At 43.1% G+C, this 22,849-nt stretch overlaps 1 protein-coding gene and 1 pseudogene across 2 annotated transcripts; one reads left to right on the top strand and one right to left on the bottom strand.

Annotated features, from left to right (window-relative positions):
- On the bottom strand, positions 1 to 1,277 carry LOC117709877 (actin, cytoplasmic 1 pseudogene; annotated as a pseudogene).
- A 1,082-nt stretch (positions 1,278 to 2,359) lies between these two features.
- Nol11 (nucleolar protein 11) lies at positions 2,360 to 21,774 on the top strand. 2 transcript variants are annotated; one of them, XM_076935577.1, is made up of 18 exons: positions 2,360 to 2,540; positions 4,784 to 4,897; positions 5,014 to 5,070; positions 6,546 to 6,694; positions 7,853 to 7,910; positions 9,458 to 9,602; positions 10,332 to 10,520; positions 11,323 to 11,399; positions 12,293 to 12,416; positions 12,724 to 12,809; positions 14,163 to 14,237; positions 14,945 to 15,126; positions 16,431 to 16,556; positions 16,706 to 16,957; positions 17,761 to 17,839; positions 18,293 to 18,385; positions 20,524 to 20,631; positions 21,129 to 21,425. In XM_076935577.1, the coding sequence occupies exons 1-18, from the start codon at positions 2,400 to 2,402 to the stop codon at positions 21,279 to 21,281; spliced, it is 2,208 nt and encodes a 735-aa protein (XP_076791692.1). In that variant the 5' UTR covers positions 2,360 to 2,399; the 3' UTR covers positions 21,282 to 21,425. The 2 variants fall into 2 exon arrangements, with proteins under 2 accessions (XP_076791692.1, XP_034363147.1); XM_034507256.2 differs by having other exon boundaries at positions 2,362 to 2,540; positions 21,221 to 21,774.
- The last annotated feature ends 1,075 nt before the right edge of the window (positions 21,775 to 22,849 follow it).

The following is a 22,849-nucleotide window of genomic DNA, read 5'->3' on the forward strand; positions in this document are numbered from 1 at the left end:
TAAATTAAAAGGATGAATACATTTACTGGTGTCAATGAAAACATTCCCAGCTCAAGGGAAGTAACAACCCATGGCGGTCGGGAGGGATAAAACCAGATTGGAAACTGGGTCCTAAGGCTCAGACTTTCCCACCCTGTTAGACTGACAAAAAGGAAGTGGTAACTGGTCCAGGAGCCCTTGCCTGCCTCAGGAAATCCTGGAAGCTGGTGACGGTTAATTAACTGCACAGGGATTTCTTTTCCACAGTTTATGTTCTTACCAGTCATCAAGTGACCGAGCCACATGGACTAAGGACTAAATCAAGATATGCACAGGGTATCAAACATGTATCAAGGGAACAATTAACTTAAATTCACTTAAATACAAGGTCAAAAATCAGCAACAAGTTCTGTGATCCCGTGCTGGTATCAGATATAAGCTTCAAGGACAAATTTCTTTTCAAAGGCTTATTCCAGCCTCATGAGGCTAGCTAGCATGAGGTGTGTACATTTGCCTGGGCAAGTGGATACTTCAGAATAGCTCATGCATCAGTCCAATAGCGCCTGCTCAGTCCATCTAGAAGAATTTGCAGTGGAGATATAGGGGGCCGGACTCCTCATACTTGCTGATCCACATCTGCTAGAAGGTGAGGCTAGGATGGAGCCGCCAATCCAGACTGAGTACTGGGAGGGCAATGATCTTAATTTGTATTGTGCTGGGTGCCAGGGCTGTGATCTCCTTTTGCATCCCATGAGCAAGGCCTGGATACATGGTGGTACCACCAGCCAGCACCATATTGGCATACAGGTCCGTATGGATGTCCACATCATGTGTCATGAGGGAGTTGAAAATGGTCTTGTGGATGCCACAGGCCTCCATGCCCAGGAAGGATGGCTGAAAGAGTACCTCTGGACACACATAATCACTCATTGTAATGGAGATCACTTGCCCACCAGGCAGCTCATAGCTCTTCTCCAAGGAAGAGGAGGATGTAACACTAGCCATTTCTTGCTCAAAATCCAGGGCAGCATAACACAGCCTCTCCTTAACATCATCCACAACTTCCTGCTTAGCTTAGTAGTAAAGCAGTAGCTCAGTCAGGATCTTCATGAGGCAGTCTGTCAGGTCCTGACCAGCCAGGTCCAGATGCAAGATGGTGCTGGTGGTGCACCCATATGCAAATAAACAAGGGTCTAGTGCTACATACTACTAGGTAAGTTCCAGGCCAGCCTAGGCTACAGAATACCCTATTTCAAACAAAACAAAACAGAAACAACATATATACATACATTGCACATACTGCTCAAACTGCAATAGTGCCTCTGAATTTCCTAGGAGGGAAGGGAGTGCAAAGCCCAGGAGACTCAGGAAGTAAAAAAAAAAATTTACAAGTCTAAGTAAGCTGAAACCTGTAAAATTCACAAGACCCATCCCCAAAGTTATACAAGCAGCAAACTGCCCCACCTTATTAGCTGTCTGAGACGCATCTTCAGGGAAAAAACTTCTGTGATTCTTCATCCACACTGAGGTTAAAGGAAGCCTAGGCAACCTTAGCACAGGGCACTTTCGATTTCACTCTGTGAGAGCATCTCCCAGTAGCCCAGGCTGGCTGCCAACCTGATGAACATTCTGCCTCAGCTTGACAAGGGCTGGGCATCCTTACTAAATTTTTGTTTGTTTGTTTTTAAAGACAGTCTTTCTGTGTAGCTAAGGCTGTCCTGGAATTCTGTGTAGGCAAAGCTGATCTCAAATGTACTGGGATTCCCCTGCCTCCGCCTCCAGAGTGCTGGGATCCGATTCCCCTGCCTCCGCCTCCAGAGTGCTGGGATCCAAAGCATGTGCCACCACGCCATGCTTTTCTTTTTTTAATCAAAGGAGTTGTACATTCTGATAATCTGGAAGAGATTTCCCTACTAGCGTCAAAACGACAGGAAAAATAAATACCCACAGGACCAGACATCTCTGGAGGGTTGGGGTAAGCGCAATTAGGCACTTTGAAACAGCACCTTAGAGTCATCTGCAGGTTAGTTTTTTTCCCCTTCTGGAATATTGTGGTAGGACTTCCTACAGTTCACTTAGCATATTCTTAAAATCTGCTTTTATATACCAGGCCACTTTTAAACTCATCTTTCAGTTTCTTTTAGCTAACTGGCAAAGAAGGCTGGGAAGCCAACTCAATGATTTCTACCGCTAGTAGCCAGGAGGCGTGGCCTTGAGAGGGCATGAGCATTGGCACGTGGTCTAGGCTCCACCCACCGGGTGGTGTTAGCCTGCTCCTCTTCCGCCCGCCAGGGGTCGCAGTTCTGCTCGAGCTGATTTTCCTCCATTGGCGAGGATCCACCCGCTTTGTGTCTTTCGCTCTCGCGAGAGAAAGCGCAAAGCCTGTTGGGAGGCATGCACGGGCTGTAGGCCAGCCCAAAATGGCAGCCCTGGAAGAAGAGTTCACGTTGTCTACTGCAGTCTTAAGTGCCGGGGCTGAAGGATTCCTAGGTGTAGAGCAGAGTGACAAAGCCGACCAGTTCCTAGTGACGGACAGCGGCAGGACCGTCGTCCTCTACAAGGTGAGGGCAAGGGGAGCGGCCGGCAGGTGTCTCGCCTCTGTCCGCAGCCGGGAGCGGGAGGCTTGAGTTTCTCACAGCTTGGGACGGAAAGCTGGGAGCAGGCATAACAGAGGCCCGGGGTGCAATAGAGTCGGCGGGACGCTGAATGAGGCTCAGAAGCTGTTTGCCTGTGAGGACCGGCATATTTCCGAGTGGCATGCGGCGGTGTCTGGGTGCACATGGGATAAGCCGGGAACCTGTGCTTCTGATCTCCCAAAAGAGAGCCTGGCCAAGGGGTTTCTGTCACCCTGCGGCTTGCTAGCCGAAGGGTCGAGACGGGAATGAGCTTCAAAGGATGACACTGGCAGGTAGAAAATATGTGTTATCCAATACATCCTCCGATCCTTGGGGTTTCTGGGGTGGGAAGAGGCGGAGATTTCTTAGGATCCTAGAAAGATTGGGCAATTCTGCATCACTGTGAAGCTCAAGAGTTGAGGGCTGGAACGTTGCAGTCGCACCCGCTCTACAGCCTAATTCCTGGATCAGCACACTTAGAACCTTGTTATAGCTGTCATCTACAAAGCACGTTTTTTAATCGGGAATTTTGAATAATGTTGGTGGTGGTGTTTTTGTTTGAATTTTGGGATTTTGAATCAGGGTTTCTCTGTGTAGCCCTGATTGTCGGGACTCCGGTGTCACAGAGATGCGTTGGATTAAAGGTGTGTGCCACCACCACTCCCTACGCTCCTGAGCAGTTTCTTCTATCATTAAAAAGTTATCCATCAGCTGGGCAGTGGTGGCGCATGCCTTTAATCCCAGCACTTGGGAGGCAGAGGCAGGTGGATTTCTGAGTTTGAGGACAGCCAGGGCTACACAGAGAAACCCTGTCTCGAAGAAAAAGAAAGAAAAAAGTTATCCATCAGCAGGGGCTGGAGAGATGGCTCAACGATTAGAGGCATTGGCAGCTCTTCCAGAGGACCGGGGTTCAATTCCCAGTACCCACACTGCAGCTCACCACTGCCTGTTACTCCAGGATTTGACCTTCACACAGACATACAAGCAAACAAAACACCAGTGTATATAAAAACAACAACTAAAAAGTTAAGTTATTCAGAAAAGAAAGTTACTCAAATACTTTAACGTTTTGGGGACAGTCTGCCAAACAGTCCCCTTATACTGTTGGTTTAGACTTCCCTTCAAACTTTGGACTGTCTACTAATTGCTCTGCAGTTTCTGCATAGGAATACAATAGTTGATGGCAGTTAGGTTGGCTGGATCCTGCTTGCACCAACCTAATTTTTCTTATCTCTGTTCCACAAGTTATCAATTCATTTTTAACTGTATCATTGTTCGTACAAAGTATCTTGAATTAATTTTCATATTGTTAAAAGTTTGGGGGGATTTTTTTTTTTTTTTTTTTTTTTTTTTTTTTTTTTGAGACAGGTCTGGCTTTGGTTTTTCTGTTTGTTTGGTTGTTGTTGTTTGAGACAGTTTCTCTGTGTAATGCTAACTGTCCTGAAACAAACTCTGCAGACCAGGCTGGCCTCTGCCTCCACCTCCCAAGTGCTGGGATCAAAGGCATGCAGAATTTACTGTCCTTCCACCTCAGCCTTCCAGTGCTAAGACTACAAGGTTAAGCTACCACACCTAGTTAGAATTTTTAATATTATTGTTTAATTTTTTAAGATGGCACTTGGCCATCATAACCACTTCTAAGTGTACATATAGTGAAATGGTAAGTACACTTACATTGTTGTATAGACTTCACCACAATCCACCTCTGAGGAACTCTTCATCTGTACAAGGTCTGAGGGCTGGGGAGATGGCCCAGCCGGCAAAGCCACTTGTCACCAAGTCTGATGACCTGAATTCAATTTCCCAGATCTACGAGGTAGAGGAAAGGAACTGACTCCTGAAAACCGTCCTCTAGCCTCTGGGTTTATAAGTGTGTGTGTGCACACAGATAAACACATACATGTAATTAAAAATAAATAATAACTATCCACTCTGGAACTTGAGGCCAGCCTAGACTACTAGACTATACAAACAGACCTCGTCCAACACAGAAGAAATAATAATTCTCCATTCTTCCCAGCCCCCGACAGCCACCATTCTCCACCAGCCTTTAGTGTTTTAATCTAGATACTTCACAATGTTAGACATCGTATTCAGGACTCTCATTTAAGGGCTTCTTTTTTTGTTTATTATATCTAATTGCTCTAATGTCCGAAGCTAAATTCTTAAATTGTGTATTCTTTTGCCAGGTTTCTGACCAGAAACCCTTGGGCAGTTGGTCGGTGAAACAAGGTCAGAGTATAACATGTCCTGCTGTGTGCAACTTTCAGACTGGAGAGTATATTATGGTACATGACCATAAGGTAAAATTGAAAACATACTAATATGTATAACATAAGACATGTTGCATGTATCGATTATTCATTACATGTAAATAGGCAATGCAGCACTATTAAACAGTGTACTTTTTTCATTGAAGGTTTTGAGAATATGGAATAGTGAAGATGTAAACTTGGATAAAGTATTCAAAGCTACAGTAAGTCTTTAGATTTTCTGGCATATTAATGGTGAAATGAAATAACTCAATTTCATATTTGTTATATATCATATTGCCTCTGGGAAAGGGAGCTGATGGTTGTAGTCAGTTTTCCCCTCCAGCTGTTTTCTTGCAGACCTTGATGACTATCTCAACTCCTTGATGACTATCTCAACTCATGTATTAATAGGTTAGAAAATACAGGCTATATTCTTCTGTAAAGACAGATTTAAATAGTTCGGAGTGGGGCTAGAAAGATGGCTCTTCAGTTAAGAGCATTTGCTGCTCTTGCAGAAGACTGGAATTCAGTTCCCAGCACACAAACACCTGTGATGTTTCGTCTCTCCAGACCCTGGTGTACACTTTTAATCCTAGCATCCAAGAGACAGAGACAAGCAGATCTCTGTGAGTTTAAGGTCAGCCTAGTCTACATAGAAAGTTTCAGGCCAAATAGGCCAATAAGTGAGACTTGTCTCAGCAAATGAATTTCTAGTTCTAAATGTCTGACATTATAATTAATAACATTTGGTGCTGGAGAGGTGGTTTAGTGATTAAGAGCACTGGCTGCTCTTCCAGAGGACCCTGGTTCAATTCTCAGCACCCACATGACAGCTCACAACTGTCTGTAACTCCAATTCCAGGGTTTCTGACATCCTCACAAAGACATACATGCAAGTAAAACAAATAAACATAATAAAAAAGAAATTATATATAATTGATACATTTTAGAACCCCAAATGAGACTAATTCAGATCCAATATAGTTGTTGCCTAGACTCATGAAACATCAAACTGTGCTGTCTCCTAAACACCTGAAAAGGTTAGCTATTTCTGTCATCCTTTGTTAGCAACAAGAGCCTTACCTATTATCTGACCAGCTCATTGGTGGTTTTGTCTTTTGTTTTGTTATTGTTGCTTGTTTTATATTGTTGAGTCATTGTCATCATCGTAGTTTTAGCACTGCATGTTGGTATGGGGATTAGCTTCGTGTTAGAGTGCTTGCCCAGCCTGTACAAGGCCCTACAGTACAGGGTCAGACAGACAGACAGACCCAGGGTCGGGGTAGGCTATTAATCTCTCCTCTCTGTTTCTCTCTCTCAGACAGAATTTCACTATGTAGCCCTGGCAGTCCTGGAACTTATGGTCACTATGTAGACCAGGCTAGACTTGAACTTACATAGATCTGCCTGCCTCCAAGAAGTCAATAGCTCAGACTTCTTCTGGGTGGCAGGGAGAACAGGCAGATCCTCCAGGGGTTAAAGGTGTGTACCACTATGCCCAAACATAAATAAGTCTCTTAATAAGTCTTTCAGGCCGGGTCTGATGACACCTGCTGGTAATATCAGCCACTTGGGAAGCTAAGGCACGGTCATTACCCCAAGGCCAGACAACAAAGCTAGACACCTGTAAATATATTGTATCACATGTTTATTCTTTTAGAGTGAAACTTAAAATATTTGGAACATTTTTTTCCAGCTGTCAGCTGAGGTCCATAGGATCCACTCAGTACAAAGAACAGAACCCTTGGTACTGTTCCGAAGAGGTGCTGCACGTGGGTTAGAGGCCTTGCTTGCAGAGCCACAGCAGAACATTGAAGCCGTCATACCTGATGAGGAAGTGATCACGTGAGTGCCAGTGCTTGCATATACATTTTTACGTAGAAAATGTGCTCTGCATTACTTTAATATATTCTTTCCTGTGTTTAAAGGTATTATTGCTCAGAAACATAAAGCACTGTGGTATAATTCAGTGGTATAGCCCTACCTAGCATGTTTGAAGCCTAGAGTTAATCCCTGGAATCCAAAGGAAAACAATACCCTAATTAAATCCCACATATCGCTGGGTATAGTACTAGACAGACAGAGGCAGTCAGATCTCTGAATTTGAGGCCAGCCTGGTTTGCATAATAAGTTCTAGGCTGGCAGGTGCTACCTAGTGGGACCCTATCTTTAAAAAGCAAAGACAAAACATTAACAACTACAATACCATTTATGAGACACTGAACAAAATCCCCAAGAACCTGTGAGCCTGTGTAATAATAATAAATGATAAGGAAGTGTCCGCAGTCCTGGTCAGATGTCAGAGACCTGGATAGTCAGCTGTTTGTGAAGGAGGTGGATAATACTGGGAGTCCAGACTCTTCGTTCTGTCATGCTTAGCAGCCCTTTCCCCTGGAGAAAAACATGGCTTTGAAGTTAGAGGTTATGATGGTGCTATAATGCCTCTGGCTTTCCTGGGCTCTGGAGGAATGCTTATTCCCCTGGTGGTGGGATAGTCCATGACGTCACCATTCCTTTGTGGCCTCTTGAGGTCAACCTTATAGAAACTAAACTCCTAAGAGCAAAGCCCTGTGCTGAGTAAATGAGTGAACACCCAATTTTGGACTGACTGTGCATGTCTAAGGTGTGAACAGCTGTCATGGTGTGGGTGACCTTTGGGTTCTCGTCACCACTGTGCCACACACTGGCATTGCTGTCCCAGTCTTACCTTCCTATGCCTTGTTCTCTGTTGCTTATAGACACCAGATACGATTCTAGTGTCATCCTAGGAACACTAGTTCCCAAAAAGATGATGAAAGGTGGATGGACGACTCAGTGTAAATGCTGTAAAGGACTGCAGCTCCCACCTGCCTCACAGTTCTCCTCTGTGGGGAGTCTGACAGCCTGTACTGCCTCCACTGCGGTTACTGAAGTCAGGCTCCCACACTAGTTACTTACATGTAATTCATCAGGAACATTTTTAATTGACTTTGTGTTTTCTAATTTTTTTTTCTTTCTTTAAAGGTGGTCAGAGGTTTTCATGTTATTTAAGCAACCGGTTTTAATTTTTATTACTGAAAATGTAAGTGATGTCTTCAATTTCTGGTCTTTGTAGCATTTTTTAAGTAACCTATGTCAAAACTAAAATGTAATTTTGCTATTTCTCTTAACTTGTTTCTTTTGTGAACACTAAAATGCTACTTTCTATGCCTAAATTAAACTTTTTTAGAAGACTTAATTCACTTTATTTTTATGGTATAAAACCCCGTTGTAGTAGCGACAGCTGGAGCCTGTATGCTCCAAATGGAGACTCCAGTGTGGGTCTTCACAAGATGGCCAGTGATTCCCTGGTAGGGACTTGGTAGATACAGTCTCTTTCCAGCAGGTCTGGGATCAGGTAGCTGTTGGGCTTGGAGATAGTATCAAACATGGTCTTTTCAAAGTTGCCCAGGGTATTTGGACAGAGGATTGAAGAAATGCCATTGTCTCTGGGGGCAGGGATAAGGCACATCAGCGCAGAGCCACAAGAGCCTGTCATCTTAATGGGACAGGGCAAGGCTTGCAGATCTTGGTTCCCATTAGCCCTCCCCACACAGGGAACATGGCCAAGACAGTGGACCCTCAGATGTCAGTAGCTGCCTCCTTAGATCATTTTATACCAAGTCTCAACCCTAAGCCTTGAAGCAGGCCTGCTGGCCAGCCTTGCTCTGCTCCTCTAATGATGTGACCTTTAGAACCTCATCCTTTAGGGATGCTCCAGGCAGTCAGTAACTCGGGTTTCTGCATGGGAGGGAGAACAAGCAGATCCTCCAGGGACTTGGTCTTCACGTTCCTGACCAGGTGATCTAATTTGGTGATGAGAATCTACCTCTTGTCTTTGCTGTATCTCCATAAGCCCCATGGCTTTGTGACTGCTGCTGAGCCATGGGTCCCCAGGTTCTGTTGCCTAGGGTTGCATGGCATATATTATGTCTTACCAAGAAAGAAACTAAGGCAACATTTTTATAACATTTTAAATTTAACTGAAGACATGTCTGTATTTATAACATGCCCATAATCCCAGCACTTGGGAAAATGGGGCAGGAAGATGGAGAATTTGAGGTCAGCTTGGGCTATGTACTGAGACACTGTCTTAAAAGACAAGGAGTGGGTTATAGCTCAGTGGCACAACTCCTGCCTACCAAGTTCAGCACCTCTGTAGTCCTGGTGGCTGGGACTCAATATGTAGACCAGGCTTGCCTGGAATTTACTGCATTTTTCTTTTTTGCCTCCCAAGTGCTGGGATTGTAGGTATGTGCTACCACACCCAGCCTGGGCAAGCAGTTTTTAAGTAGTTATTGAAGTAATTAGAATGGAGTAATAACTTCTAGGGTTTTGTTTCTTTCTTCATTATATATGTATATGAGTGCACTATAGCTGTCTTCAGACACACCAGAAGAGGGCATCAGATCCCATTATAGATGGTTGTGAGCCACCCTGTGGTTGCTGGGAATTGAACTCAGGACCTCTGGAAGAGTAGTCAGTGCTCTTAACTGCTGAGCTATCTCTAGTCCTAACTTCTAGTTTTAACGTTTAATTACAGTTATTTGAAGTGGGGATGTTTATAAAATAAATTTTTTTTTCTTGCAGCATGGGAATTATTTTGCTTACATACGATTGTGCAAATCACACAGCTTAAGCAAATACACACTCTTACTTGGAAAAGAAGAAAAACCTGTTAAACCAAATTTTACTGCACGCGTGGATGGGAAATTCATCTCCCTAGCGTCACTGAGTAAGTCTTCTTTAATTCTGCAGGTGGTAACTGGAGGCTGTGAGAGGATTGTCCGGGAGGCGGGGTCTTAAGCTTTCTGAAGCTTTCTCCCATAGCCATTTCATAGGCTTTTAGATTTACCATAAACAACAATAAAATATAGTTCCTATAAAAAAGAGAAGTCACAGATAACTAAAGGTGATCCTTCTGATCCTTCTGCATCTGCATCTCTACCTTACAGGTGCTGAGGTTACAGAGGTGTGTGCAGCCATGCCTGGGTTTCTGTGGTGCTAGGGATTAAACCGAAGGCCTTGTGCATAGTAGACAAGCACTTTTACCAATGGAGTTACACCTCCAGTGGTTTTCCCCAACACTCACACACATTTTGGCATTATTTACAGTATCTTCTTATGTGCATGTGCCTTGGTTCTCCTTTTCAGGCCAGAGAACGACTTATAGTTCTCTCCCTCCATCATATGGGCTCCAGTGATCACAAGTTTCCAGGTTGGGTGGCAAGTGCCTTTGCCTTGCAAACCATTTTACTAAACCCATTTATAAAAATTTTAATATATTTATTGAGGGAAAGAAAAGAGTGATACAGTTGTCCAATATTCTAATTAGGTTATTTATGGACTTGTAGTCTTAGAAACATCCTAATACATTTTTTAGAAAAACCCTAACACATTTAACTATGATAAGTACAAACTGTCCTTTTCCCATTACTAAATAACAACTGCTTGCTCCCAACAGGCTCTGATGGATGTATATATGAAACCTTGATACCAATATATTCAAGTGACACAGAAAAAAATCATAGGTTAGTTAGAGCATTGATGCTCAAGTCAGTTGTGTCTGGCGGTGCTCGAAATGGTATTACCCTCACCATCCTGGATCAAGACCATATAGCAGTCCTGGGACCTCCACTTCCGGCGTCTAAGGGTAACTGAAATTGCTTAATCAAATTTAGCTTTTAGCCTCTAGTTTGTATCCACTCTCTGTTCTCAGCAGAATATGTAGCCCAGGTTGGCCTTGATCTCAAGATCATCCTACCCCAGCTTCTCAGGCACTAGGATTTCAGGTTTGTACCACCATGCCCAGTGCCATCTTTCAGGTTGTTTTTTTTTGTTGTTGTTGTTGTTGTTTTTGGTTTTTGGTTTTTTCGAGACAGGGTTTCTCTGTGTAGCCCTGGCTGTTCTGAAACTCACTCTGTAGACCAGGCTGGCCTCGAACTCAGAATCCACCTGCCTCTGCCTCCCAAGTGCTGGGAATAAAGGCGTGTGCCACTACTGCCCGGCTACCCTGAAACTTTGCTAAGTTTTATTTATTCGTACTGTTAGTGCATGCATCTCTGTGTGTGTACATGTGCCTGTGGTGCTGGCTTTGACCTCAGGGTAATATGGGCCCACTGGAGGGTTAGGACTCATTTCTTATATATTCTAAAATAGTTAGGTGCTGGTTTTATGATTGTTGCAATTCAATGGTGAGGTCATCTGGTACTGGGCTTTCCTTTCCTGAGTGTTGTTTTAATTACAGACTCAGATCTGCTATTTTGACCTTCAAGGGGCTTTTCCACTCCACTTCCTACCTGCCTTGAGCCTCATTTGTTTGAATTCCTATGGCAACCACTCTCTGTTTACATCAAGCAAACTTGTGTATTTACCTCTGCCTCCTTCCTTCATGCCAGGACAGCATGTGTTTTTGTTTAGGTCTGTTTTCTTAACTTCTGTAAATTACATTATAGAATGCCTCTCCATATGGAACATAAAGTTTCAAACATTACAGACATCAAAAGAGCTGCCACAAGGAACCAGTGGGCAAGTAAGTTTGATTTTTTTTCTTGTTTGTTTGTTGGGTTTGGTTTTGGTTTCTTTGTTTTGTTGGGGTTTGAGTTTGGGTCTTTGTTTGAGGTAAGATGTTGCTGTGTAGCCTAGCATGACCTCAAATTTGCAATCCTCCTGCCTTACCCCCCAGGGTACCAGAATTATAGACATGTGCCATCCATCGTTCTGTTAGTTATTTGAGTTTCTATTAAGTGTAAGTATTTTTTTTACCCTAAGAGCTTACATTTGGTTAGTTTTCTTTTAATAGTTCATGTATACTTATGACTTTATTTGTTATGTATTAAGCTATAACCTAAGGCATTACTATTCCTAATAAATTAGCCTTTAAATAGTAAATGTTACTATGGAATTGGTGGCTCATGCCTTTAATTCCAGCATTCTAGAGGCAGAGGTAGGCAGATCTCTGAGTAGCAGGCCTGCCTGATTAGCTTTGTGAGTTCCAGGACAGCCAGAGCTACATAGTGAGACCCTGTCTTGAAAAAAAAAAAGAGTTGCTTTTGTTGTTCTGAGATAGCTTATGCAGTGTCACTACTGTTACATGAAACTTGAGTCAGAGAATGAATCTATGTGTCCACCAGTGGCTGAATGGAGGAAGATAGTGTAGAATATATTTATACAGTGCAACTTGGGTCATAAAGAAGAATCACATGTCATGTGTAGGAAAAGTAGATGAAATTTTTTAAAAACCAGAATTTTCTTTCATTGCTGGATCTAGGCTTAAATTTGTCTAAGCTATGAGTGTGGAGCAGGGTCATGGGAAGACGAGGCTGGGCAGCAATGAGTGGACAGAGAGAAGGGTCAAGGGCAGGCGCCTGTGAGTGTGTGTGGAACAGTCAGGCCTTAGAACAATGGGTGCTTACTTTCTTTCAGCTCTGGTATCATGGGGAAACACTATTTATGCTACATGGAAAATGTCTAACTGTGATCCCATACAAGTGCGAAGCCTCGTCTCTAGCGGGGGCTCTTGGAAAGCTCAAGCATACCCAAGAGTCAGGTAGGACCTTTGTTTTTATGACACACAGATCATTTTATTAGTTCCTGGTTTCTTTTTGCTTTGGGTTTTCCTAGACGGGGTTCCTCTGTGTAGTCCTTACTTTCCTGGAACTTACTCTGCAGACCAAGCTGGCTTCTAACTCAGATCTCCCTGACTCTGCCTCCCAGCGCTGGGACTAAAGGCGTGCGCCACCACCTCTTGGCTTGAGACCTCTCTTAAATTTTGCATAAGTGGTTTTCCTTTTTTTCTTTACTTTGATGATACTAGGTCAGAATAATCCAGTAATTTATGTTTTGTATTTCCTTAGGCACTCATTTCATGCCCCATTTTGTAAATTGGGAAACGTGTTCAGGATATGAACTTGGGTCCTACAGTGCAGTGCAGTCAAGAACTGTAAGTTCAGTAGTGGAATGAGAAATGATAGTGCGAATGTAAAAAGAAAAACAACGAAGGCTGTATTAGCTTAAATGTTTGTGTGTATGTACCTTTTACAGCTTGATTTTTAATAACAGGGCTTCAGCATTGTAACCTTACAACCTTTACCCAAACTGAGACTTTAATTTTTTTTTTAAATAGTTACTTACTTTATCTTTATGTGCCCAAGTACATATATGCTGTACCAGGCAAGGTGAGGAGAGTCAGATCCCCTGGAACTGCAGTTGTAGGTAGTTGTGCACTGCCGCATGGGTGCTGGAGTCCAAACCGAGGTGCTCTGCAAGTAGAACAAATGCTCTCAGTGGTGATCTCTCCAGCCCCAGTATGTGTTAGTATTTAAGGATGTATGTGGGATTAACTAAGTCCCAAGTAGAAAATATGCCAGGTTACAATTAGCAGTGATATCTTCCTGAGTATAGAGGTGTCAAGTTTAAAAATACAAAGTAAAACCACTAAAACCAAAGCTGGATGTGACTCATGCCGCTAATCCCAGCACTTGCTGCTCTTGCAAAGGACCTAAGTGTAGGGCTCAGCCCTCATTCTGGACAACTCATAGCTGCCTGTGACTCCAGTCACAGGGGGACCCAGTGTCCTCTTAAAGCCTTCTCGGGGACCTGCGTTCATATACACAGACACCCACGGAAACACACGGTGATCTATACTTTAAAAGAAAATCTTGAGGAACTGCCTGCTCTTCCAGAGGTCCTCAGTTCAATTCCCAGCAACAATATGGTGGCTCACAACAACAATGGGCTCTGGTACCTTCTTCTAGCCTTCAGGCAGAATGTTGTATACATAATAAATAAATAAATCTTTTTAAAAAGAGAATCTTGGCGCTAGAGAGGTTACTCAGTGGGTAAGAGTACTGGCTGCTTTACAGAAGACCACATTTTGTTCTTAGCATCCACATAGCAGCTCAGAGTTCAGGGATCCAACTCCCTCTTCTGGCCTCCATGGTTACCGACTCTTAACACGCTACACATGCAAACATGTAAGCAAAATACTCTGTACAAGAAATAAAAATAGCTGGGCATGGTGACACATGGCTTTAATCCCAGCCCTTGGAAGGCAGAGGCAGGGAGATCTCTAAGTTTGAGTCAAGCCTAGTCTTTATAGTAAGTTTCAGGACACCCAGAACTGCATAGAGTAAGACTGTGTCCAAAGGGAAAAATAAGCTTTTTTGTACTAAATCCTTAATATGTATTTTCTAAGTATATGATCATGCCTTGTATTCTAATCTGTTTCATAATCTTGATATTTTGATAGGTCTTTTGCGTTTTTTGAAAACCTAACCAATTTATTTACTTACAGCTTAGGAGAAAAAAAGTTGAAACAAATTTACAGCCAGAAGTTCCAGGATTCAAAGAACTTTTATCAATAATAAAGGTAATTCTATTTCTTTGTGTGTTTTGTTGTTGTTGTTGTTTTGCTTGGTTTGTTTTATGGTTTTTTGTTTCCAAGAAAGGGTTTCTCTGGGTAGCCCTGGCTGTGCTGGAACTCACTGTAAACCAGGCTGACCTCAAACTCAGAGATGTGCCCGCCTCTGCCTTCTGAGTGCTGGGATTAAAGGCGTGTGCTACCACTGCCCAGCTAATAAAGGTAAATTTTGACAAAAGAAAGCTAGAAATGGGGCTGGTGAGATGATTGGTGGGTGGGTAAAGGCACCTGTCTCACAAGCCTGGCGACCACGTTTGATCCCTGGAAGAACTTAATTCACATATTGATTAAGTATATGAATGCGCACCACCAGAGTGCCTGGGGAATTGTTAGCTGTGGTGAGCATTTGTGTGTTAACCTCATCACAGTGGGCACAGAACTTTGCCTTAGTGACTCTGTCATCTGAAGAGATTAGTGATGTGGTGCTGTGCTCCTGTCTGTACATCAGAGTCCATAGTTTGTAATGTCTGAGTAACTAGGTTTATAAACTTTTAGATCTTTCCTCCTTTAGAGGGAAGGAGGGAGAGAGGGAGAGAGCAATTTAATGTCACCTTGCTTCAGTGGGTTGCCTGAATGTTTAGGTTTTTTCCTTTTTTTTAGTTCATAGTGATGTTTCTTAATGTCTCGGGCTAAGTTGTTTGATGTTGCCCTTTCAGAAAGACTCAGAGAAGCACATTGAAGTAGAGCTACGTAGGCTTCTGGCCAAGTCGACACCTGACTTTCATACTATAATTGGAGACATAGTAGCAGGACTTCTGGGGAGATGTAAAGAAGAACCATCCTTTTATCCTCGGAACTGCCTGATGCAGCTCATCCAAACACGTGTGCTTTCCTACAGGTACATGTGTGTCTCATGCTTCCTAGTTAACCTTGCTTTTTATGTAAAAATGGTTCTTGGGAGGTGTCTCAGTAAGTAAAGTGTAAGGACTGGAGTTTGGCCTCCCTGAACCCTCATAAAAGTCTGGTGGGGTATGGCAGCCCACCTGCAATCTCAGTGTGTGAGAGGACTAGCCAAAGCTTCGATCTCTAGGTTCAGTGGACGACCCTGCCTCTTAAAAGATGAAGAGCAGTGGAGAAAGCCACTCAGCATTGCTCTGGAGGCTCCACAGACATGTGCACACACATACATGTACACCCACTGGTAGGTGATCATGCATAAATGAACACCACACACACATGTCACCAGAGATTGCTACCTGGACATGGTAGTCGTCTTAGGTCCTTTCCCAGTGCTGTGATGGCATGGGCTTCCCCACACAGACCTCACCTCAGAGCTTCGCGCAGTGAAGGACTTCAATCATTACCTGGCCTCCGTTTCCACATCTTTGCCCTCGGACTATCACTGCATTAATAATGCTGCCGACTTACGGTGTGAGTTTAAGGAGTGGCGTGGACCACAGTCATAGCCCGTTTGTGCTGGCCCTAAGAAAACATTTTGCTGGGTGGTTACATTTGAGGAGCAGGGAATCCTTCAGTGTAGACTTCTTTAAACGAATCTGCATGTTTGCTAGATAAGAGCCTCCAAGGGATGAAGGTTTGCTCTTGGGACAGCCTTCCTGTTGTCCAGTGTAGCATAAAAGGTTTCTAGATAAGGGTGTTGATATCGTTAATAGTTACAGTACCGAACTAAATGATCTCTTTTGAAATTTCCTCTATGAAGCAAACTGATCTGTTACTGCTCAGTTCAACTTCATGTGTGTTCTCAGGGTATGGACAGAGTGAAGCCAGATTGTCGGTTAGAACATCACACAAGTGGTCCATAGGCCAGTTCCTGAGCGTCCTTGTCCACTGTCCAGACTTGTCTCAGCATTGCTGTCTTTAGTTCTTTAGTTCCCGTCTGAATGGCCTTCCAGGCTCTGCTTTCAGCATTTAACTGGTTTGGAACCTGAAATAAATTAAAAAGACTGGAACTGGAAAGCCCTTGCTCTTGCAAAGGATCTGAGTCTATTTTCCCAACACCTACTTGGTGGCTCACAAGTACCAAGGGCTCCAGGCTCTCTTCTGACTTTCAGAGACACCAGGCACATATGTGCTACACAGAGATGCATACAGGCAAAACAGTCATAAGATAAATTTTTGTTTTAATTTACTAATGATTTTTTAAATATAAAGTCATAGTAATTGTATTACTTTTGGTCTCAGCTTATGCCCTGACTTGATGGAGATTGCCCTAGAGCACACAGATGTCCAGATGTTACAGCTGTGTCTGCAGCAATTCCCTGACATTCCTGAGTCTACCACCTGTGCTTGCTTAAAACTTTTCTTGAGGTAAGTTAGAACCTGTGCTTTCAGTCCCTTGACATCATTTAAGTCTGTGGTTTACTTGACTTCTAAAGTGTTGAATGCTTAGATTAGAAAATGCACTTACAGAGGTTCAAATTGTGAGAATTAACCTCCTGCTTTCAATTATATCATAGCGTTGGTGATGACTGTCTTCAAGACAGTAATATCAACATGGAGTCAGTGTTTGATTATAGTGAATCCACACAAGATGAGAAAAAGGAAATGGAAGAGCAAACTGAAATTGTTCAGAATGGCTTTGGTCCTGAAGATGAGAACGGCAGTAAAGATAGTCAGCAATTAAATAAAAAGCCTGGAGACACAGCACAGGAGACTGTCGCCTTCCCTGTGACCTCGTGTCCTGTGGCACCAAAGCGAGCAGCTCTGCTGTATCCTTCCAGATAGTTTCCATTGCACCATGTCCGTCAGGAACGTATGTTACCCAGAAACTAAGGCATGATTCAGTGGCTTTTCCTGGTTTGTTTGTTTTTTTTTCCCCAGTATTTACTTGAAATGTATTCAATGCTGCCTTCAATTAACTTATTACACTTGGTTTCTCTCTCTCTCTCTCTCTCTCTCTCTCTCTCTCTCTCTCTCTCTCTCTCTCTCTCTCTCTGTGCTTGTGTGTGTGTGTGTGTTGGGGTGATTATAGCCATGATCATATGCATACTTATACTTTGCAAACACACTACCTCAGTGCTGCTTTCCCTGGCCATTTTTTTTCTGTTTTCTTTGGGAATCTTTTATTGATTCTTTTGGCTTAATTTTGTTTTGACACGTATCCTGTGCTCGTGTAGCCAAGGACAGCCTTGGTGTGCTCCTGTTTGTACTTGCCGAGTGTGAAGATAACAGGTGGGTGCTACCATGTCTAGCTTGTCTAGTTAAGAAGCTATACTAGACCTCATACCTGTAATCCAACACTGAGGAGACTGAAGCAAAAGAATTACTGAATGTTGAGGGCCAGCCTGGGCTAGAGTAAGACTCTTTATCCATAAAAAAGAGGGAAAGAGAGAAGGAGCCGCACAAGCTGTGGCAGTGTGAAGCTCCGCCCATTCTGTAGAAGGACTGTCTACTCATGAGCAGCAGCAACCCTGAGCTCTGACAGTAGCAGCGCATTGGCCTTCTAAACCATGAACTGCGGCCACCAGAGCAGCCTTTCCTCCCCTGAAGATTTTCCTTAAGTCCCGGGTAGAAATGCAGTCCTTCATTCAGCATACAGTGAGCCCTTCCTCCTGCCACACTTGAAGGATATCCCTGGGAAGCATATCACGGTAAGTGTCCTGCATGTCTTATGCATTTAATTCTGGTTTAGGTTGTGCTGCTTAGTTCTGAGCATTTGATAGACCATTCTGAGTACTGCAGGATACTGTCCTATGCATAAGAGAGAGGCCCACACATGTTAAATGTGCTCAGGAACCGAGCACGGGTGGTTTGGGGGTGGTTAACCTTGGTGTGTTCTTTGTCATGTTTGGAAACCAGGTTACACAAGTTTTCATTGAAAAGACACTGAAAACAAAAAGGAGAAATTGTCACCTGTTGTGTACTGATCTGCCCTCTCTGAGAGATCTTGGTGATAAGTAAAATGGAGCCTCTGTTTTGCTCGTTTGCTTGATGGATAATTTAGTTGAACAACTTCATAAACTTTTTTCTACTATCTATTGGGTTCATTTGTAGGGAACATTGTTTAACCACAGTGGATAATTGTGCCCCTCTTTCCCTTACAGCTGTTTCTCCAGTATCTGTATTTCCTCTATTTGAAGTGTACTGGCAGTGCTACCATGACTCTCCCTGGAGTAAACCCTCCAACCGTGAGCCAGGTCAGACATCTTTTGCCTTTGTACAGAAACCTTGCATACAATGTCAGCCCTGGACTTTTGTAACTGATTTCTCCCTGTCGTCCAAGATGCGTAGACACCATCTCTCCCTGCATGCACACTGTTGGATTGGAGAGGGCGTCTCTGTTTAGTAGATGGGTATCTAGAGCCATAATTCCAGATTACAGAATCCCATAGTCATCTTTGTAATTGGAAGTTTCTCTATCAAAAAAGTTTCAAAAAGTAAACTTTGGGGCCGAGTATGGTGGCACAGGCCTTTGATCCTAATTCTGAAAAGTCAGGAGCAGGTGGATCTCTGTGTGTTCAAGACTAGTCTGATCTACATGATGAGTTCTCATAGCTAGACCTTGCCTAAAAAAAAAAGAAAAGAAAAAGAAAAAGGGGAGAAAAAAGTAAGCTCTGCAGCTCTGCCCCTCCAGCCCCTCTTAGAGGTGACCAACATAAGTTTCTTTTGTGGAGCTGGGCATGATGGCTCACACTTTTAATCCCAGCACTCAGAAGGCATAGGCAGTTCAAAGCTACCCTGATCTACATAGAGCAAGTTCCAAGACAGCCAGAGCTACACAGAGAAACCCTATCTCAAGAAAACAAACAAAAATCAGAAACATTTCTTTTGTGTCTAAAAATACTGTCTCATATTACAGTGCCATATTACAGACATGTTTTAGCCCGGTACATTAATCTTCACATAGATGCATTTGTGGGCGCATTCCCACAAGAGAGACACTGAGTGAAACAGGCATGTATTTTCAGTTTTCAGAATGCCAGATTACCTTTCCAAACAGTTGTGATGAGGCTAACCCTGAAGTTTGGGGCTTTAGTCTCCACATTCTGCCACACCTGCTAGTAGTGTCAAGCTTCTTACTCTTGTTAATCAGGTAGGGAATGGTGTTGTCTTGTTTGCCTTTATATTTCTTTGACAGAGGGTGCAGTAGTTTTTCTTTATCCTTTCTGTGAGGTATGTAGTCAGGTTCTTTATCCATCTTTCTGTTGTATTTCTTATTTGTGGTGGGTTATAAACAGTCCCTGTATATTGAGTAAATTTCAACTCATTCTTTGATGCTTTCATGTGTCTCCCTCTCTCTTCTGCTGAAACCCTTCCTTTCTGAGACACACCCTTCACTTTTGTGTCTGTGTGAGACCCACTGAATCTGATTAAGCTCCTTCATGAGCATGGGTGGAGGTCATTTAGTAGATCAGCAGCTACTTCCCAGTGGCTGTACCGCTGGATAGACACCCCTCCCCAATTGGGAATTGCTAGCAGTCAGTCCCTCAGGGAGGGTGGGGCCTCCTGTGCTCTCCTCATCTTTTCAGTGTTACTTTTTTCTAGGCAAATTTTAATTTTTACATGTAAGATGTATTGGACTCTTCCTTTAACTCATTGGCTCGTATGTATTGTATATTTACTTATTTTCTTGTCTTTGTTGTGTTCGTTTGAGGCAGAGTCTCACTCTAGAGCCCACGCTGGCCTTGAACTCTCAAGTGCTTGGGGCTGCTTTGCTGCCTGGAGTTTTGTAGAGCTAACTCTCCCTTACAAATAGAAGATGTTTTCGTAATATCTTTCATATTTATGTATTTCCTAGAACATTTGGCAGTGTAGAACTGTGTAGTATACTTGTGTAAATATATATTGTATTTGCATTATCTTCACTTTGGGCCATATTATCTGTGATACTATGTCTATGATACACAGCACTTGTGATATGTCAGTCAGGGTAAAAGGTAAATGGGTTTTTTTCCTTGTCGTTACAGATAATTATTTTTAAAAAATAGTATTTTGCCTTCTCCTTTGGCGAGACTGTGTCACTGTGGCCCAGCTGGCTTAGAACTCGTACCAGTCATCTTGCAGGGCTCAGTTACAGATGGGAGCCACTGTACCTGGGAAAACAAGCTTTCTACATAAGCCAGCTGGTGCTAAATGCTGGATTAGATCCCAGCAGTTTTCAGAGGTAGAGGCAGGCAGATCTCTATAGTCTGTTTACATAGTGAGTTCTGGGATAGCCAGGGCTACATAGTGAAACCCTATCTCAAAAAAACAAAACAAAACGATTTGTTTTTCTTCTGTTTGAGACCATGAAGAACTTGAATTAATAAATTAATTTTTCTGTATTTATCTCCAGATTATGGATTGGATATGCCTACTTCTAGATGCTAATTTTACTGTCGTCTTAATGATTCCAGAAGCAAAAAGACTTTTGCTTAATCTTTACAATTTTGTGAAATCTCAGGTTTGTGACTATTTAATATTTTTGGGTTTTATTTTGAGTGAGGTCTTGGGGGGAGGGGGGTGCCAGAGCGTGGCTCTGTAGGATGGGGCACATCTTTGAGAGCTCCCATCCTGAAGGTCCAAGGGACAGTGCCTTGTTTCTAGCAGTACCTTGTCTTAAAAAAAAAACAAAAACAAAAACCTAATTGGGATCTGGAGAGATGGCTCAGTGGTTAAGAGCACTGGCTGTCCTTCCAGAGGTCCTGAGTTCAATTCCCAGTAACCACATGGTGGTTCATAAACACCTGTAATGAGATCTGGTGCCCTTTTCTGGCCTGCAAGCACACATGCAGGCAAAATACTATATACATAATTAATAAGTAAATGAGTTTTTTTTTTTTAATTAACTGGGCATGAGTATAATTTATACAACTTATCCTTTAAATTGCCTATGAAGAGGTGGGAGTCGGCTCGTGGTAGAAGGAACAATACATACTTAAGGCTCGTGATTCCTTCCAGTACCAGGAAATTAGAAAACCACTGGTAGTGGTTGGAAGGTGTGCTCTACGGGAAGTTCCAGTACAGTCACTCTGGGTCCTTGTCTTCTTCAGATCTCCATCTATTCCGAGCTCAACAAGATTGAAGTCAGCTTCCGGGAGCTACAGAGATTAAATCAGGAGAAGAGCAGTAGAAGACTGTACTCCATAGAAGTGCTGGAACTCTTCTGACAGCCAAAGACATCGTCTTACTGGCTGTTCTGGAACTGGATATATAGACCAGGCTGGCCTCAAACTCAGAGTCCACCTCCCAGAGCGCTGGGATTAAAGACATGGCCACCACACTTAGCTTGATGGATTTCTTTTTTTATATATATATGAATCTTACCTGTTCATCCAAGGAAGGAAGTTTTGTTCCATCTCACTCAGTGTCAGAGAGAAATGTGAGTCCCTGGAGCATGACAGACCACCATTCCTCGGTGCGCTACAGGTTCCACAGAAGTCGCTTCTGGGTTGCAGCCATCACTGGGAGAATGTTAGGAAACTTTTTTAAAACATGGAATTGAGCTGATTTTAAGTAAACTTATTTGTGTACTGATAAAAGTCTAATTTCTTACCATGCATTTGAATATTTTTTCTTTCAATAAAAGAAGCAAACCATCTCTGAAGAGCTTTAAGGAGAATGTATGTCAGTCAGAAGCTGTTCCAGTCCTCTGTATCATGGAGCACTCAGGACCCCAAGCCAACGTAGTGCGTTCTGCCTCCTGTCATTTCTTCATCTTTCACCTTCTGCCACCTTTCCTCCCCTCTCAGAGGTTGAGAAATTCCCTCTTGCAGTGTGATGTCTCAGATGACCTGTTGACAAGAATATGGTAAAGATTGGTTTAAGTTATAAAATCTTATTACCAAATAATGAAAATGTCTTTCTTTTAAAAAATTAGTTTTTTTGAGGCCAGTGAGTGAGTTCAGTGGGTAAATATGGTTGCAAGCTCAGTAAACCTGTTGATTTACAGAGTTGATCCCTGGAATTCATGTGAAGTAGAAAGGAGAGTGCCAGTTTCCCAGGAGATGTTCTTTGCCCTCCACAAATACTACCCACACCTTCAATCCCAGCACTCAGCAATAGAAGCAGACTAATCTCTGTACGTACAAGATCAACCTCATCTGCATAGTGAGTTCCAGGACAGCAAGAGCTACATAGTCCCTGTCTCAAACCCTCCCGAAAAAATTAAGTAAACAAAGGTGTTAGAAAATCTTTATAGGCTGATTGACAATAGACAAGTATTTTGGGTTGGTTTGTTCACTGTAACCCTGGCTGTCCAGGAACTCAAAATAGACTAGGCTGGCCGTGAGCCCACAGACATCCCCCTGCCTCTGCTTCTATGCCATGCACAGGTTGTCCTCACTCCATGTGCAGTTAGTTGTGAACCTCCTGACAGGAGTGCTGGGAGCCGACACTGGGTCCTCTGAGAGAGAGCACTTCTTGCTCTTCACCACCAAGCTCTCTCCAGCCCAGTCTGTAAATTATGTGAGCCAGAAAGTCAGATAAGCACATGCAGTTCCCTGTAAGTGCTTTATAGATTCATGCTTATTTTTTATAACTTCTGGATTAGTTGTAATTGAGGATGGCTTCTGTCATGAACATTAACTTATCAAGAGGCACAAAAGCCAGGCATGGTGGCACACACTAATCCCACCATTTAAAAGGTAGAAGCAGGAGGGGTTAGGTCATCTGGGCTACAG

Source organism: Arvicanthis niloticus, chromosome 6 (assembly GCF_011762505.2).
Source record: "Arvicanthis niloticus isolate mArvNil1 chromosome 6, mArvNil1.pat.X, whole genome shotgun sequence".
Taxonomy (NCBI): Eukaryota; Metazoa; Chordata; class Mammalia; order Rodentia; family Muridae; genus Arvicanthis; species Arvicanthis niloticus.

What these genes read in the sequence shown, in the direction of transcription:
- Nol11 (XM_076935577.1), top strand. Translation starts at nt 2,400, where the DNA reads ATGGCAGCCCTGGAAGAAGAGTTCACGTTGTCTACTGCAGTCTTAAGT. An exon ending in TTATGGTACATGACCATAAG is followed by an intron (nt 4,898 to 5,013) that starts GTAAAATTGAAA and finishes TTTTCATTGAAG; the next exon opens with GTTTTGAGAATATGGAATAG. An exon ending in CCTGATGAGGAAGTGATCAC is followed by an intron (nt 6,695 to 7,852) that starts GTGAGTGCCAGT and finishes CTTTCTTTAAAG; the next exon opens with GTGGTCAGAGGTTTTCATGT.